General features: G+C 55.7%; 1 protein-coding gene across 3 annotated transcripts; it reads left to right on the forward strand.

Moving 5' to 3' along the window:
- Nucleotides 1–15169, forward strand: Per1 (period circadian regulator 1). 3 transcript variants are annotated; one of them, XM_090349606.1, is made up of 23 exons: nt 1–92; nt 5335–5723; nt 5842–5940; nt 6032–6186; nt 6297–6418; nt 6509–6710; nt 6861–6912; nt 7029–7171; nt 7507–7585; nt 7661–7767; nt 7908–8061; nt 8168–8276; nt 8365–8496; nt 8694–8799; nt 8902–9073; nt 9152–9282; nt 9511–9690; nt 10339–10578; nt 11331–11941; nt 12338–12524; nt 12689–12878; nt 13174–13324; nt 14299–15169. In XM_090349606.1, the coding sequence occupies exons 2-23, from the start codon at nt 5449–5451 to the stop codon at nt 14584–14586; spliced, it is 3885 nt and encodes a 1294-aa protein (XP_090205732.1). In that variant the 5' UTR covers nt 1–92; nt 5335–5448; the 3' UTR covers nt 14587–15169. The 3 variants fall into 3 exon arrangements, with proteins under 3 accessions (XP_090205732.1, XP_090205730.1, XP_090205731.1); XM_090349604.1 differs by lacking the exon at nt 1–92 and adding an exon at nt 3700–3879; XM_090349605.1 differs by lacking the exon at nt 1–92 and adding an exon at nt 3710–3879 and having other exon boundaries at nt 5595–5723.
- The last annotated feature ends 351 nt before the right edge of the window (nt 15170–15520 follow it).

Below are 15520 nucleotides of genomic sequence, written 5' to 3' on the forward strand. Positions count from 1 at the left end.
GCCCTGTCGGTGGGCGGGCTCGAGAAGCCTGTGGTGTAGCTACTGTACGTCCCAGGAGTGAAGAAATTCGGCTCCTGTGTGCGCTCCGACCGGTGAGTGCCTGGGATAGGGAGGTTAGGGGTGGTCGGTAAAGGTTTGGGGAGTGTGCTGGGCCAGAAGGGGTGTTAATGGTATGAGGGGAGGGGTTATGCAAATATGCGATCGCCTTCTTCCGGGGATCAGTTCTGGGCGGTGGAAAAAATAAGGGACCCCGAATTCAGAGCCCTAGAGTGTCTAGAGTGGGGGTTAACATCAGATTCCCTCGCCACTCTCGGATATCTGGACCCAAATGCCAAGCAGGAAGTGCTCAGAATCCTGAGGGAACTGAACCCCTGAGAGTTGGGGTGTGTGTGTGTGTGTGTGTGTGTGTGTGTGTGTGTGTGTGTGTGTGTGAAGGGGGAAGAGATGTTCAGATGTAAGGTAAGGGTTACGATGGTGATTTGAGAAAGAGTGTGATGATTCAGGTATGTGGCCTTATAGCAGCGATGAGTGTCTCCATGTGCAAAGGGTAGGATTTTGGCCTCAGAGATAAGGTAGCAATTGTTGGGTTCTGTGGAGCAGGGGTTTGTGCAGATTTTCAGTGTATATATGTCTTCTTGAGCCACTGGGGGTGAATAGGAACAGGAGGATCTCTGGTATCTATAAGCAAATAGGCTTCTGGCAAAGTGGTCTGGAGCAAGGCCATTTTAAAATGGAAAAGTGGTCTATGTGCCAGTGATTGCATATAAAGATTCCCTTCTTGATTACTTGTTTGTTAAACATGACATTTGAAATATGATGTAAAAAATAAAATAAAATGGAAGAGTAGGGGAGTTAGGTACCTACAAAATTGTTGGGGCTGGAGTTTCTAGGGTGACTTCAAGAAATTTGGGAGCATGGGGAAAATGAGTTCTAGTAATAAATGCATGGGAAGTACAAACTATGTCTTGAGAACAGACCCAAAGGAGAGGAGTTGGATGGACTTGTGTACCGTGTATGCTATTGGATGTTTGAAAGGTCCAAGTTTGTTAGTGCTGAAGTGCAACTTAGAAGCTGTTTGGGGGAAAAAGCTAGTTACTGAGTGCTAAGAAGCCAGAATGACAGGGCATCCTTACAACTCACATTTGAACCCTGGGCTCCATTTATTTAAGAGGCTGGGAATATCTTAACAGGACAGACAGTTGAGGTGATTTTAAGTAACTATTGAGCCTTAGTCATACCTTGTGACATGGAAGTAATAACTCTCAGCGCACAGGGTTGTTCTGGGAAATAAGATATGTAATATATATAAAATGTTCACAATTTTTTTCAGTAGCAATAGCTATAGGGTGACAAAACCACAATGACAATGTAATTTTTGTGAGTGTTGTATCTGGGAACTAGTCTTACATTCTTACATTTTTCTGCAAGTTTTGATGACCATTTCCTTCTTCCTGATTCTTCTGGTCTTCAGGCAGCAACCTAAATTCCCCCACTCATTCTTTCTATCCCTCTCTCAGGATCTGGGCTCCCACCTAGACTTCTTGCTCTGTCCCAGTTTGATTTCTTCATCCCTAGTCCCATGCTCCTCCCTGTCCCTTCTCCCTCCCCTCCTCCCCCCCTTGTTGTTATAGCAACAGAAGATTCAGGCACTGAGGGGGCCTGGGGAAAAGAGCAAAGGGGTGTGTGTGTGTGTGTGTTGTGTGTGTGTGTGTGTGTGTGTGTGTGTGTTCTCTCGCAGAACTTATGCGTACTGGGCCAACAGCTGTGTACAGTTTAGCCGAGGGAGCTGTAGGGACAAGTCCAAGGGTGGGCAGATTGAGTAATGAAGAGAGAGCCAGATGTTGAGGTGGGAGAGGTGAGACCCCTTGCTTCTACCCTCTCTCCAGGAATCCCTGGTTTTGGGACAGGACGGCTGTCGTTGGGTGGGGGAGGCGCCGAGGCTGAGTGCATGTCCTGGGCCACCAGCCAAGAGAACACGGTGTTCCCAAGTGCGCTGGCCGCCGCCCTCTGGGGCTGGCCAGCTCCCAAACCGCTGCCTCTCCAGCTTCCCTGCCCCACATTCCCCGGCTGCCTCGCCCCGCCTTCTTCCTCCGCTTTGACGTCACCGCTGTCTCCCGCCCCCTCTCCCCCATTGACGGCAGCAGAACCTGGTTACTGTGGGGACAACCGGGGCCTTGGGAGCAGGTGGGGGCCGCTGGAGCGCTGAATCCCTTTGTCCATGCGAAAGACAGATGTGGAGGTGGAGGTGGGTGAGCTAGGACTGCCCGGGTCAGAGGAGATCACATCTAAATCCCTGAGGAGGGGTGGGGAGCGGGAAAAACAGTTTCCAAAGAAGAGGATTTTTAAAAATCGAGTAGGACTGGGCCGCCGAATGGGAGCAGGAAATATTTTCAAGAAGAGGCTGAGAATCTACTCCTTTGTTTCCCTGCGCTGGTTTTTCTGGGTTATTTTATAACATTCTGGTATCCTAGCTTTTCCCAGAGCCCTCCCCTTTCCCCCCCTCCCCCCCCCGTGGGAAACACCATTGTGGAAGAAGGTTTAGGCCACGTGACAGTGAGGGGCGTGCACCTACAGCTGATTAAGTCGGCTGCTTGTCTGGGGGCCTCTTCGCTTGCTACCCACGTTTCCTGTGAACCCCGAGAAAAACTACTCATCGTAGTGCTAGATGGACTTGTTACTGCAGCTCTCCTGGACCTAAACTGGCACCTTATTCTAAGTCAAGCTGCTGCTGCTGCTCTTCCTCCTCCTCCTCCTCCATGCTGTTTATTATTGTTAGAAATAAAATCATTTGCTTATACTCACCTACCTTGTATCAGGTCCTGGTCTGGTGAAGGTAAAGCAGGTGAGACAGATGAGGTGACTTCTGGGCCCTTGAATCTTGGCTTTTTCTTTTCCAAGCAATGAGGATGTGAAGCACTTGTCGCCCTGCCTTTTTCTGTGTAGGGCCTTAGCTGGCCTCTTCTCTCTACCCCCTACTTCCTATGTAGCCATGGCTTCCTAGTCCCCCACTTTTGCCATTCTCCCTCCCCCAGTAGTAGTGGGTGGCTGCATCTTTTAGAGAGAAGAAACACTAGTCACCAAGTGGGCTGTTTAGAGCCCTTTTCTCTAACTGGCCATTGAGGTACCTGCTGTTGTTTTCCTTCACAACCTCCAGTGGCTCTGGCTGCCCTTTCCATTTTCTTCATCCCCCCAACACTTTTTCTTCTCAATCACATGTGGACCATGAATTATCCTCCTACCAGGAGTTGAAGTACCGGAGGAAGGGACTGAGCTCCTTACATTTGATGACAAGGCTGGGAAGAACCTAGAACTTGCCAAACCAGGATGCTGTCTTGTCAGGGGGCAGCCATTTCATCCAGCTAGATTCAGCTCCCAGGATCTCCGTTCCTTTTCCTACCTGGCCAAGCCTGAGTTGTCTGGTTCCTTTAGCCTGGTCAGTTCTGGAAGTTGTGAACACTAGCGGTGACATTTTTTATTTTGTCCTGGGGCTTGAAAGACATCTGTTTCTTAAACGCCCATGGTGGCCTGAAGAGGGGCACCTCGCCTCCTTTTGCTTCCTTATTATTCACTATGCAAGGCGTCCTGCGCCCATTGGCTGGGCGGTGTCTGAAGCCCTTGAGTCCAGCGCCAGCACCCAGGTCCACGTGCGCCTGTGTGTGTGACACAGCCCTGACCTCAGTGGCGGCCTGTAGCCAATCAGGCGCCGGGACGAGATCCCCAGCCAATTGGGGGCGGGGCCTGTGGCTCAGCGGGCAGGAGGCCAATGAGGGGCAGTGCCTGGCATTATGCAACCCGCCTCCCCGCCTCGCGGAGCTTCGACTCGGTTGCGGGCTGGAACGGCAGCGGGCAGGCGGCTGGAGGGCGCTCCAACAGCACCAGGTAGGCATCCTTCACAGCGATCCTGAGGCCTGGTGTCTGTCCCTAAGCGGGACCACCTCCAATTTCAACCTTATTATTGTGCTTACACAAGCACAATAATTTTACCGCCTTCTTTGTCACTGTCTGCCCCTTCCCAGCCTCCCGGATCCTAGGTGATCCTTGCAGTCCTCCATCGGGTGTCCCCACTCCCGACCCGCTCCTACCGTCTCTACCTTTGCTCCTCTGTTTCGGACATCCCGATGTTCCCGACCTTAAGCGGTCATGTCTCACTGCCACCTCCTTTCTCATCCCTCCGAGGCCGTCGGGTTTACCCCAGCAGAGGACCCTTTAAGGCTTTCGGCGTTCCCCGCCCTCCCCCTCCATTCCCTGGCCCCGCGCCGCCCGTGATGTCAGCCCGCTCCGGGCTGGAACATCCCGTTCCCGGCGCTAGTTCCCGCTGTTGGCCCCAGCCTTCCTTTTCTTCTGGCGCTCAGAAAAATGCTAGGGGACGGGGGTGTGGTTGGACGGGTGGCAGGGGGAAAACTGCTAGTGGTGGTGCGTTCCCTGCCCAAGTCTTCCGTGCCGGGGATTGGGTGAGAGGTGGCTGAGAGTCGGAGGTGAGGAGAGAGCGTTTGTGGGTCCTTGACTGTGTGTGGCAGGTGCCGGCTTCAGCCCCCGTGGTTAGGAGGGTGCCGGGCCAGAGAAAGGAAGGCTGCGTGTCGTCTTGACCCGAATGACAGCGTCCGGGGGAGAACCGGGCGGGGGTGGGGGGAGGCTGTTGTTTCGCCCAGGGATCAATCAGCCCTTGGAATCCCCTGTAGGTTGTTCCTCTCCATAGAGCTGCCTGGGACGGGGCGGGGGGGGGGGACGTGCTCAGGGTGGGCGGCCCCCGGTCGTGCCCGGTCGATCGTGTGGGGAGTGGGTGGTCCCCCCACTTCCGCGGTGGAACCGGAGAGGGGTCGCCCCTCCCAGCCTCCAGTGGTCCCTCCAGCAACCGCTGAGCTCAGCGGCTGACGTCGGTTTCCCTGGCGACCGCGGCGGCGGCGGCGGAAGCGCGTGGTGGGCCCCGGGCCCGGCGGCAGCGCGCATGTGCGGCGGGGGTGGCGCCGCCCCCGGATAAATTTAGCCCGGAAGCCTAAATATAGGAGGCGAGCGGCTCACACCCCCTGGGCCGCGGCCGCGGGGTCCCAGGACCCAGAACTCGAGGACGGGAAACCTCCAGGCTTTGCCCACAGCCAAAGAGTTGGACTCTGGTGCTCGGGCTCTGCTTACCCACACCGTGTACTGGCAGGGGACGTAGGGAAGGAGCGAGGTTCCCCCTCCCACTGCCGCACACCTGTGGGGACACAACACGAAACCTACCTGGCTTCCGATTTCCAGCCTCACTCCTGGGTTCTAGACGTGGGGATCAGGCCGGGAAGGGTCTGAATAAAGCCAGCACGTGCCAAGCCCTCCTTCCTGGTCTCTTCTTTCCAGGTACTTGGCTGGAATCGTGCTTTTCAACTCTGGGCAACAGATTATTTTACACCCTCAAGCAGGCCCCAAGGCCCCCTGTGCATTCTTCCCTTGTCCTCTCCCCATGGCCCAGTGATGAGTGGTCCTCTGGAAGGGGCTGAGGGGGGAGGAAACCCTAGGCCCGAAGAATCTTTTTGCTCTGGAGGAGTCCCTTCCCCTGGAGCCCCACAGCATCGGCCTTGCCCAGGCCCCAGCTTGGCTGATGATACCGATGCCAACAGCAATGGCTCCAGCGGCAACGAATCCAACGGGCACGAGTCCCGGGGTGCATCTCAACGGAGCTCGCACAGCTCTTCCTCCGGCAATGGCAAGGACTCAGCCCTGCTGGAGACCACTGAGAGCAGCAAGAGGTGTGTCTCTCTGTGTCTCTGTCTGCTTCAGGGTTTGGCTGGGAGACCCCATACACTTGAGTTAACCTATGCTGCTGCTCACTTGCTCCTACCCTTGGATTGTTGCTTTCTTCCCTAGCACAAACTCTCAGAGTCCATCCCCACCCAGCAGTTCCATTGCCTACAGCCTCCTGAGTGCCAGCTCGGAGCAGGATAACCCATCTACCAGTGGCTGCAGGTGAGGGGGGTGGCGGCTGAAGGGATGTTGGATGGTGGGTGGCAGTCTAGACTTCTTATCTTTCCCCCTTTCTTTTCTGTGGGCCCTGTAGCAGCGAACAATCAGCCAGAGCAAGAACGCAGAAGGAACTCATGACAGCACTTCGGGAGCTCAAGCTTCGACTGCCACCTGAACATCGTGGCAAGGGCCGCTCTGGGACCTTAGCCACTCTGCAGTATGCACTGGCCTGTGTCAAGCAGGTACAGGGTGAGTGATGCTTCTAGTGGGGAGAGGTAGCAGTGGCCTTGGCCATTATGTATGTGTGGATGGGGGTCAGTCACCTTATTGAATTCTCCATGCATGCGTTCACCCTGTAGCTAACCAGGAGTACTACCAGCAGTGGAGCCTGGAGGAGGGTGAGCCTTGTGCTATGGACATGTCCACCTACACACTGGAGGAACTGGAGCACATCACATCTGAGTACACGCTTCGCAACCAGGTATGCTGCAACCCTCCTTCCCAGTACATCTCCCATCTCCACCCCACTCCCACCCCCACAGCTCTGAATCTGCTCTTGTTCTTCTGCTAGGACACCTTCTCTGTGGCTGTCTCCTTCCTGACTGGCCGAATCGTCTACATTTCAGAGCAGGCAGGTGTCCTGCTGCGTTGCAAGCGGGATGTGTTCCGAGGTGCCCGCTTCTCAGAGCTCCTGGCTCCTCAGGATGTGGGCGTCTTCTATGGCTCCACTGCCCCATCCCGTCTGCCCACCTGGGGTGCTGGGACCTCAGCAGGTGAGGTGCCCAGGTGTTTGTGGGGTGGGATTAGACTCTCTAGGAAGCGCTTTCTTTGAGGGGCCAGGACTGAAGCTTTCCTTTGCTGGGTTCTTTTTAGCCAAGGGAAGGGTGAGGGCTTATTCTCACTGCCTTCCTCCTCTATTCTAGGTTCAGGCCTCAAGGACTTTACCCAAGAGAAGTCTGTCTTCTGCCGTATCAGGTAGGTAGAGAGAGCAGGAACAGACTGCACTGTCTTATCTTTGTTGTGTGAGTGACCTTGAGGCCAAGGTGGAGGGATTCCACTGGATGGTCCTAATTGCACTTCTCTCCTGCCAGAGGTGGTCCTGATCGGGATGCAGGGCCTCGGTATCAGCCATTCCGCCTAACTCCATATGTGACCAAGATTCGGGTCTCTGACGGGGCCCCTGCCCAACCATGTTGCCTGCTCATTGCAGAGCGGATCCACTCGGGTTATGAAGGTGGGTAGTCTGAGATGTGAGGAGAGGAAGGATTTTCTTGTTAAGTCTGCCAAGAGGAGCCAGCTGGAATTTGGAAGAGATCAGGTCATATAAGAATCTAGAATCAGTAGTGATGTGGAGAAGAGCAAAAAGGAGTTGTGGGAATTCTCACTGTTGCTACTGGCATGAGGCACAAGAAAGACCCAACCTCTGTCTCTGAGCTGTAGAGATCAGAGCCGACCTGAGGAGATAATTTCCAGGCCGCCTTGGTATCAGGCAAGGTGGAGGCCTTCACCTCAGACTCCTCTCCCTGACCATTCTGGATGAAACATAACAGCCCATGTTCTGTGCCACAGCTCCCCGGATCCCACCTGATAAGAGGATCTTCACCACAAGGCACACACCCAGCTGCCTCTTCCAGGATGTAGATGAAAGGTGAGGTCAGGATCTGGAGGAAAAGAATAGCCAGGGATGAGACCAAGTCCACTTTGACACCTCTTCCTGTTGCAGGGCTGCCCCACTGCTGGGCTACCTGCCCCAGGACCTCCTGGGGGCCCCAGTGCTCCTGTTCCTCCATCCTGAGGACCGACCCCTCATGCTGGCCATCCACAAGAAAAGTGAGTTTCTCTCTCATCCTGCTCCACCAGCTGGCTGTCCCTAGGGCTTCCTTGATACTCTTGTGGGCTGTGTCTTGGTGGTTTGGTCTCTAGGATTTCTATGGGTGGCCTCTCCCCTCACCTTTTCCTGCTTCCATCAGTTCTGCAGCTGGCTGGGCAGCCCTTTGACCACTCCCCTATTCGCTTCTGTGCCCGTAATGGAGAATATGTCACCATGGACACCAGCTGGGCTGGCTTTGTGCACCCTTGGAGCCGTAAGGTGGCTTTTGTATTGGGCCGCCACAAAGTTCGCACGTAAGTAGGTGGTGTCCTCTAAGCTGGTGTTACCAGGTGTCAATACTACGGGATGGGACAGGACTAGGCACAGGATTGGACTCACTTCCTGTTCCTCACCCTTCAGTGCACCCCTGAATGAGGATGTGTTCACTCCCCCAGCCCCCAGCCCGGCTCTGTCCCTGGACTCTGATATCCAGGAGCTCTCCGAGCAGATCCATCGTCTGCTCTTGCAGGTAACAACTGAGGAGAGAGGCTTGGGAGGCAGAGAAGGCAGTGGGAAGCAGGATATCCATGTCTAACCCATGCCTTTCCCTGCCACAGCCTGTTCACAGCTCCAGTCCCACAGGGCTCTGTGGAGTTGGCCCTATGACATCCCCAGGCCCTCTCCACAGCCCGGGCTCCTCCAGTGGTAGCAATGGGGGTGATGCCGAGGGGCCTGGGCCTCCCGCTCCAGTGAGTAATCCAGATCTTTCATTACCCCTCCTTAACCTCCTGGGAATCAGTAGAGCCCCTTCCAGAGCTTTGCCTCATTCCCCTTCCTTTCCTTCCTTAGCTTTTTCATCACCCCCGACCAGGGTTTAGTACTAGTACTTTTTCTAATTATGCTCGGGGCTCCTGTCACTTGCCCTCTGCTCTTTTGTGTTTCCCAGGTAACTTTCCAGCAGATCTGTAAGGATGTACATTTGGTGAAACACCAGGGACAGCAGCTCTTCATTGAGTCCCGGGCCCGGCCTCCACCCCGGCCTCATCTCCCTGGTGAGTTGGTGCTGCTGTGTGTGGGGTTACTAGTTAAGACCCAATCTCCTGACCCTTTAACCCCAACCAATGTGACCCCCCTTTTTTTTTTCTTCTACCCAGCTACCAATGTATTCAAGGCCAAGGCTCTCCCATGCCAATCTCCTGACCCAGAGCTGGAGGTAGCCTCTGCTCCCATCCAGGCCTCGCTAGCCTTAGCCCCGGAGGAGGCTGAGAGGAAAGAAGCCTCCAGCTGTTCCTACCAGCAAATCAACTGCCTGGACAGCATTCTTAGGTAAGCCCCGCCTGGCACCTTCTCCCTTAGCCCTGCCCCAGGCCCTGCCCTTATACCTTCTGTTCCGTCCATCCCCAGGTACCTGGAAAGCTGCAACATCCCCAGCACAACCAAGCGTAAATGTGCCTCCTCTTCTTCCTATACCACCTCCTCAGCCTCTGACGATGACAAGCAGAGGACAGGTCCAGTCCCTGCAGGGGCCAAGAAAGGTGAAGATGCAGTGCATGCCCAGTTCCCACCACCCTGTCCTGGCAGCCATGGGTCTCTCTATACTTCTGCCTTGGGGTCCCTACCTTGCTCTGCCCTGCCCTCCTCCCCCCTGCCTCCTGATCTTCAGGCTCTTCCCTACAGTGAATCCTTTCCCCTCCTCCCTGGGCTCCCCTCTCCTAACCTCCCAGTGGGGTGAGGGTGGTAACCAGTGCCATCTCTCTGCACAGATCCTTCGTCGGCAGTGCTGTCTGGGGAGGGGGCCACTCCTCGGAAGGAGCCAGTGGTGGGAGGCACCCTGAGCCCGCTTACCCTGGCCAATAAGGCAGAGAGTGTGGTGTCCGTCACCAGTCAGTGTAGCTTCAGCTCCACCATCGTGCATGTAGGAGACAAGAAGCCCCCGGAGTCGGGTATGGGCATGGAGCGAGGTGGGCAGTGCCCGGGGCCCCACTTGGGTCCTTCAGTCTTCTCTTCCTCTTGCCTACCTTTCCCCTCCCCTTCCCCACCCCCAATGGAGAGAAGAAGGCCTTCCCTTTTAGCTTACTGCTCCCTGGCTTCCTCCCCTCCAGCTTCTGCAGGGGGCTTCTCTCCCATTCTGCTTCCTATGTGTTTATTCTCACTTGAAACGTAAAGTCTAGGCCATAGAGGGCTTCGACCCCAAGATGCTGACCATAGAGGGAGGGTGTAAGGGATGGGATCTTAGAAGACCCTCACAAAAATCTATGGGTATTGGCTTCTGAAACATGTGAAGGAAGAGTGAGGGGTGGGCTTCCCTTTACAAAAGGACTTGTGGAAGGGTCATCCTAAGGGTTCCTATAAGGGTAATGGCCACTGGAGGGGAATTGAGTATTCTCTGTCCCCTGAGACAGCTGAGCATGATGGGTGGGGGGGTCTGGGGTCAACCTTCCTCAGTGAGACCAGCTACAGGAGGTCCGGATTTGGTGGTAGAGCAGAAGCTAGAGCAGTTGGCTAAGGATGTTAGACAAGGGAGGGTGTGGTGTGGGCATGTTGACCCCTGGAAATAGTCCGGTGACTTTTTCTTTCTCTACCTTTCTCAGACATTGTCATGGAAGACCTGCCAAGCCTAGCCACAGGACCAGCTCCCAGCCCAGCCCCCAGCCCCACAGTAGCCCCTGATCCAGCCCCAGATGCCTACCGCCCCGTGGGCTTGACAAAGGCTGTGCTGTCCCTGCACACACAGAAGGAGGAGCAAGCCTTTCTCAGCCGATTCAGAGACCTCAGCAGGCTTCGTGGACTTGACAGCTCTTCTGCAGCCCCCTCAGCCCCTGGGGAGCGAGGTAGCCACCTGGGATTTCCTTGAGCTGCCTTCTGCCTAGTGTTGGGCCAGCTGTCAGGGGGTGGGCCTTGGGGGAGATGTTCTAGGCTGCAACCAGAAAAGCTTGGGTTTTTTTGGGGGGTGGGGTGGTACTGAGACAGAGGGTGGGAGCGGCTGTGTTCCAGGTAAGTTATTTCAGGCCTTGTGTGGGGGCAGGGGTAGAAAGCAAGCCCATCTAGACAATAGTCTTCACTAAGTAGGGTTAGGCTTCCAGGGCAGATAGAAGGAAGGCAGCCCTTCCGGGTGCCTGAGGGAGGCTCTGTGCAGATGGCTGCAGGACTCAGGATTCAGGCGTGGGCTTTCTCACCCACCTCTTTACTCCATGAAAGCTAGGCGGAACATGGTCTCAACAGGCAAAAGGAGTACCCAGGCTACCAGCCCGCCTGCGGGAGTTTGGCAAATGGACTGAAGCCACCCACCCATTCGCCCATGAACTCTTTCTGCCACCTCCCATCTGCCAGCGCACCTCTTCCTCTTGCACACCTTCAGCATGACCCTAATGTAACCTTGCCTTTTTCTGGCTCCTTTCTCAATAAACCCCCATGTCCCTGGCTCCTGTGATTCTTCCCTGAAGGTGCCCATACCTCCCACATCACCTCTGTCCTGAGCAAGCTGAGAGGCTCTGTCTGTGTGTCAGAGCCATAGGAGTGGCAGAGGCACAGACTCTGCCCCCCCCAGGCGGGGACCCTTCCTAACCCTGGTTTTTCCCCACAGGCAGCCACCATGGCCCTGCACCCCCTGGCCGCCGACACCACTGCCGATCCAAAGCCAAGCGCTCACGCCACCACCAGACCCCCCGGGCCGAAGCCCCCTGCTATGTCTCCCACCCCTCATCTCTGCCCTCTTCTGGCCCCTGGCCCCCTCCACCAGCCACTACTCCCTTCCCAGCCATGGTGCAGCCCTACCCACTCCCAGTGTTCTCTCCTCGAGGAGGTTCTCAACCTCTTCCTGTCCCCTCTGTGCCCCCAACTGCTTTCCCTTCCCCACTCATGACCCCAGTGGTAGCCTTGGTACTCCCTAACTACTTATTCCCCACCCCAACCTCGTCTAGCTATCCCTATGGGGTGCCCCAGGGCCCTGCTGAGGGGCCCCCCACTCCCGCCTCCCACTCGCCTTCCCCATCTCTGCCCCCACTCCCCCCAAGTCCCGTGCACCGCCCAGACTCCCCACTGTTCAACTCAAGATGCAGCTCCCCACTGCAGCTCAACCTGCTGCAGCTTGAGGAGCCCCCCCGCATGGAGGGGGCTGCTGCTGCAGGGGGCCCTGGGAGCAATGCCGGGCCCCCACCTCCCAGTGAGGAGGCCGCTGAGCCAGAGGCCAGACTGGTGAGCACTGACCCTCCCAGGTCCCTCTGTTCATTCCCCACTGGTGTCTCAGGCTGACTGTTGTCACAGCCTCCTAGAGGTGGTGTCCTGGGCGGGAGGGCCCCCCCCCCCAGCTGGATTTCTAAACAAGGCGGAAATCAGCTGCCTCCTCTGTGAAGGGACCGTCCTGTCTGTCTGACAGGTGGCGAGGACATCCCCGTAACTTCTAAGAGCGCAACTGCCACTTGGAGAGGGTCCGGCGTCGGCGCCCTACTCGTCAGCTCTCTCCTCTCAGCTTGGCCCCCTGTCATGGAGATCTTTTGGGTTGGGTGTGCATCCCCTGCCCCAAGCCCTGGCAGAAGCCGAGGAAGGAAAGCTGAGCCACTTCTCTGCCCCACTCTCCTTCCCTTCCTCTAGGTGGAGGTCACTGAGTCCTCCAATCAGGATGCGCTCTCAGGCTCCAGTGACCTGCTGGAGCTGTTGCTGCAAGAGGACTCCCGATCAGGCACGGGCTCTGCGGCCTCAGGCTCCCTGGGCTCTGGCTTGGGCTCAGGGTCTGGCTCTGGCTCCCATGAAGGGGGCAGCACCTCAGCCAGCATCACTCGTGAGTGCCTACCCTACAGCCCTTCCCTGGGTACCATGAAGCTGGGAAGCTGGGCCCCATCTCTGTTAGCTTGGCCTGTGAAGGCCTATGGCCTAGATGTGTGGCCCGGTGACCCTGAGGTTGGCTGCGTGGCCCCGTTCCATTGGCCTATCCCCATCTCACAGACAGCAGTCAGAGCAGCCATACAAGCAAGTACTTTGGCAGCATTGACTCTTCGGAGGCCGAAGCTGGCGCTGCTCAGGCCAGGACTGAGCCTGGAGACCAGGTCATTAAGTACGTGCTCCAGGATCCCATCTGGCTGCTCATGGCCAATGCTGACCAGCGTGTCATGATGACCTACCAGGTTCCCTCCAGGTGAGCAGCACAGAGGCCCTCCACCTTCTTTTGGGGGTACGAGGGAAGCTAGCCTATCCTCACTGCCCCTGCTGATTTGGGGGACTCTCTTTTCTGGGGCTGTCTGACCTAGTGGTGTCCATCCTATCCTGTCGCTTGGAGCCCTTTGTGTATTTCCTCCCGGATGAGGCCAGATATCCTGGTCTTGCTTATCTCATGGGCTCTGAAGAGGAGCAGGAAGCAGAGAAGGTGTGAGAGAGGATTACCCACGCATGGATCGTGGCCCTGGGTCCCAGCCTCTGCCTTCCTCACACAGGGACATGGCATCCGTACTGAAGCAGGACCGAGAGCGACTTAAGGCCATGCAGAAGCAGCAGCCTCGATTCTCAGAGGACCAGCGGCGGGAGCTGGGTGCTGTGCATTCCTGGGTTCGGAAAGGCCAGCTGCCTCGAGCTCTTGATGTGATGGTGAGAGAAGTCTGAGATAGGGAAAGAAAAAGCTCAAGTTCAAGAGATAAGGACTGGGATGTAGTTCAGTGGCAAAGCTCTTGCCTAGCAAATGTAATGTCTGGGTTCAATCTGCAGGACCAAAAAAGAAAAGACAAAAAGAATACAGTGAAACAAACAAGTTCAAGAGCTAGAAGCTAAAGTGCAGGGTGCCAGTGGCTCACACATGTAATCCTAGCTACTTAGAAGGCTAAGATCTGAGATTTGAAAGTTCACAGCCTGCCCCAGCAAGAAAGCCCATTAGATGTTTAAGTCAGAGAAAGCCAAAAAGCCAGAAGTGGTTCAAGTGGTAGAATGCTAAGGTGTGAGCAATAAAGCTCAGAGACAGCACCCTTGGCCCTAAGTTCAAGCTTCCGGAACACACACACACATACACACGCGCGCGCGCGTGCGCGCGCACACACACACACACACACACACACACACACACACACACACACACGGAGCAGCTAAAAACTAGCTAGGCAGTAATGACTCGTGCCTGTAATCCTAACTACCTAGGAGGCTGAGATCTGAGGATCACAGTTGGAAGCCATGGATGGACAGGAAAATCCATGAGACTCCAGTTAATCACCATAAAGCCACAAAGTGGGACCATGCTTCAGGTGGTAGAGTGGGGGGAAGATCTAAAACTGACCTAGTGTCGTTGGGTTAGTATTAGTCTTCTGGATTATATAGTATTAAGCCACTTGACAGCAGTTTTTTTGTTTGTTTGTTTTGTTTCTTTTTAAATACATCCTAGGCCAACATACATTGTGAATGTCCATATAGTTAGGGGTCTGGGTAAAGGATACAAGGAATTTGCTAGCCTTGGATGCTAGGTGCATCTGCAAGGGCCAGTTTCTTGGGGATTACTACGGAGTGAGGTGTGGGAATGAACTGGCAGATTCCCAGTGAAGACCCGACTAATGTGCTCATCTCCTCTTTCCTTCCAGGCCTGTGTGGACTGTGGCAGCAGCACCCAAGACCCTGGGCACTCTGATGAACCACTCTTCTCTGAACTAGATGGACTGGGGCTGGAGCCCATGGAAGAGGGTGGAGGCGAGGGTGGGGGTGGGGGTGGGGGTGGTGATGGTGTTGGGGAGGGAGAGGGCAATGAGGAGACTCAGGCCCAAGTTGAAGCCAAGGTGTCAAGTTCTCAGGACTCTGCCATGGAGGAGGAAGAACAAGGTGGGAGCGCACCCAGTCTGGCCTTACCTGCTACAGAAAATGGCACCAGCTAGACTCCACATTGGGCCACTTCCAGCAGTCCATGAGAGGCTTTCTTCTCCCATGTTGCAATTCCTAGAACTCAGATGTGGCTGGACCAACCAATAGAAAATCTCCCCAGCTTCTCCCACTGTAGGGGGCAGGACCCCTCACCAGCCCAGGATCGGGGAGCTCTCTCCAGCCCCCTAGGGAACAGAAGGTGGAAGTCTTTCTTCCAGCCTGGAGGACTGTCACCTGCCGCCCTGGTGAGGAGTCCTTTCATTCGCTAGACAAGATTGCTAACAAGCTGCTGAAGTGGTCTCTCCAAATCCCAGCTGAGCCTGAGTCCCAGTCTGAAATTTGGGGCTGCACTTATTTATTGGGGAAGACAGCTCTCTCTCCTGCCTCCTCTTCAGATGGGAGGAGGGGAGCCTGGGGCCCGCATAGGACCCTGGGGGTTTGAACCCCTAGCTGCTCCAGGGTGGAGGAAGTTGGTGGACCGTGGAGTCCCTGGTGCTGCCCCTCAGGTGGGACCCAGGCGTTCTCAGCTCTACCCTCTACCAATGGCATTTGTGTTTTTGATATTGTGTCTGTTATTTTTTTAATACAAAACAGAAAAAAAAAACGTGTGGAATGAAGCTTTTGGGTTTGGGTGATGAGGGGTGGAGTTGCCCTGAAGAAGTCTGTAGCGAGAATTCTGTCCCCAGTGAACCTGGGCCTCTTCCCGTCCCCTTCTCTGGGTTCCCTCCTCGGGGTTTGTCCAGGCAAGGGAGATGAGAGGCTGCTGAGGGTTGCCCGGATTTAGTCAAAGCTGTTCAGCGGCTTGGGAGGGTTCATGATGACCGCCGAGCCGGTCAGTTGAGGTGGCAGACGGGGCACACCGAGTCCGGGGGCCCCTGCAAGGTCACATCGGCCTCCAGGACTCGAGAAGGGGGGCGCAGTGGCGACGCTGGCTCAGAACCTGAAAGG

This window comes from Megascapheus bottae, chromosome 17, assembly GCF_031878675.1.
Source record: "Megascapheus bottae isolate mThoBot1 chromosome 17, mThoBot2.hap1, whole genome shotgun sequence".
In the NCBI taxonomy this organism is placed as follows: Eukaryota; Metazoa; Chordata; class Mammalia; order Rodentia; family Geomyidae; genus Megascapheus; species Megascapheus bottae.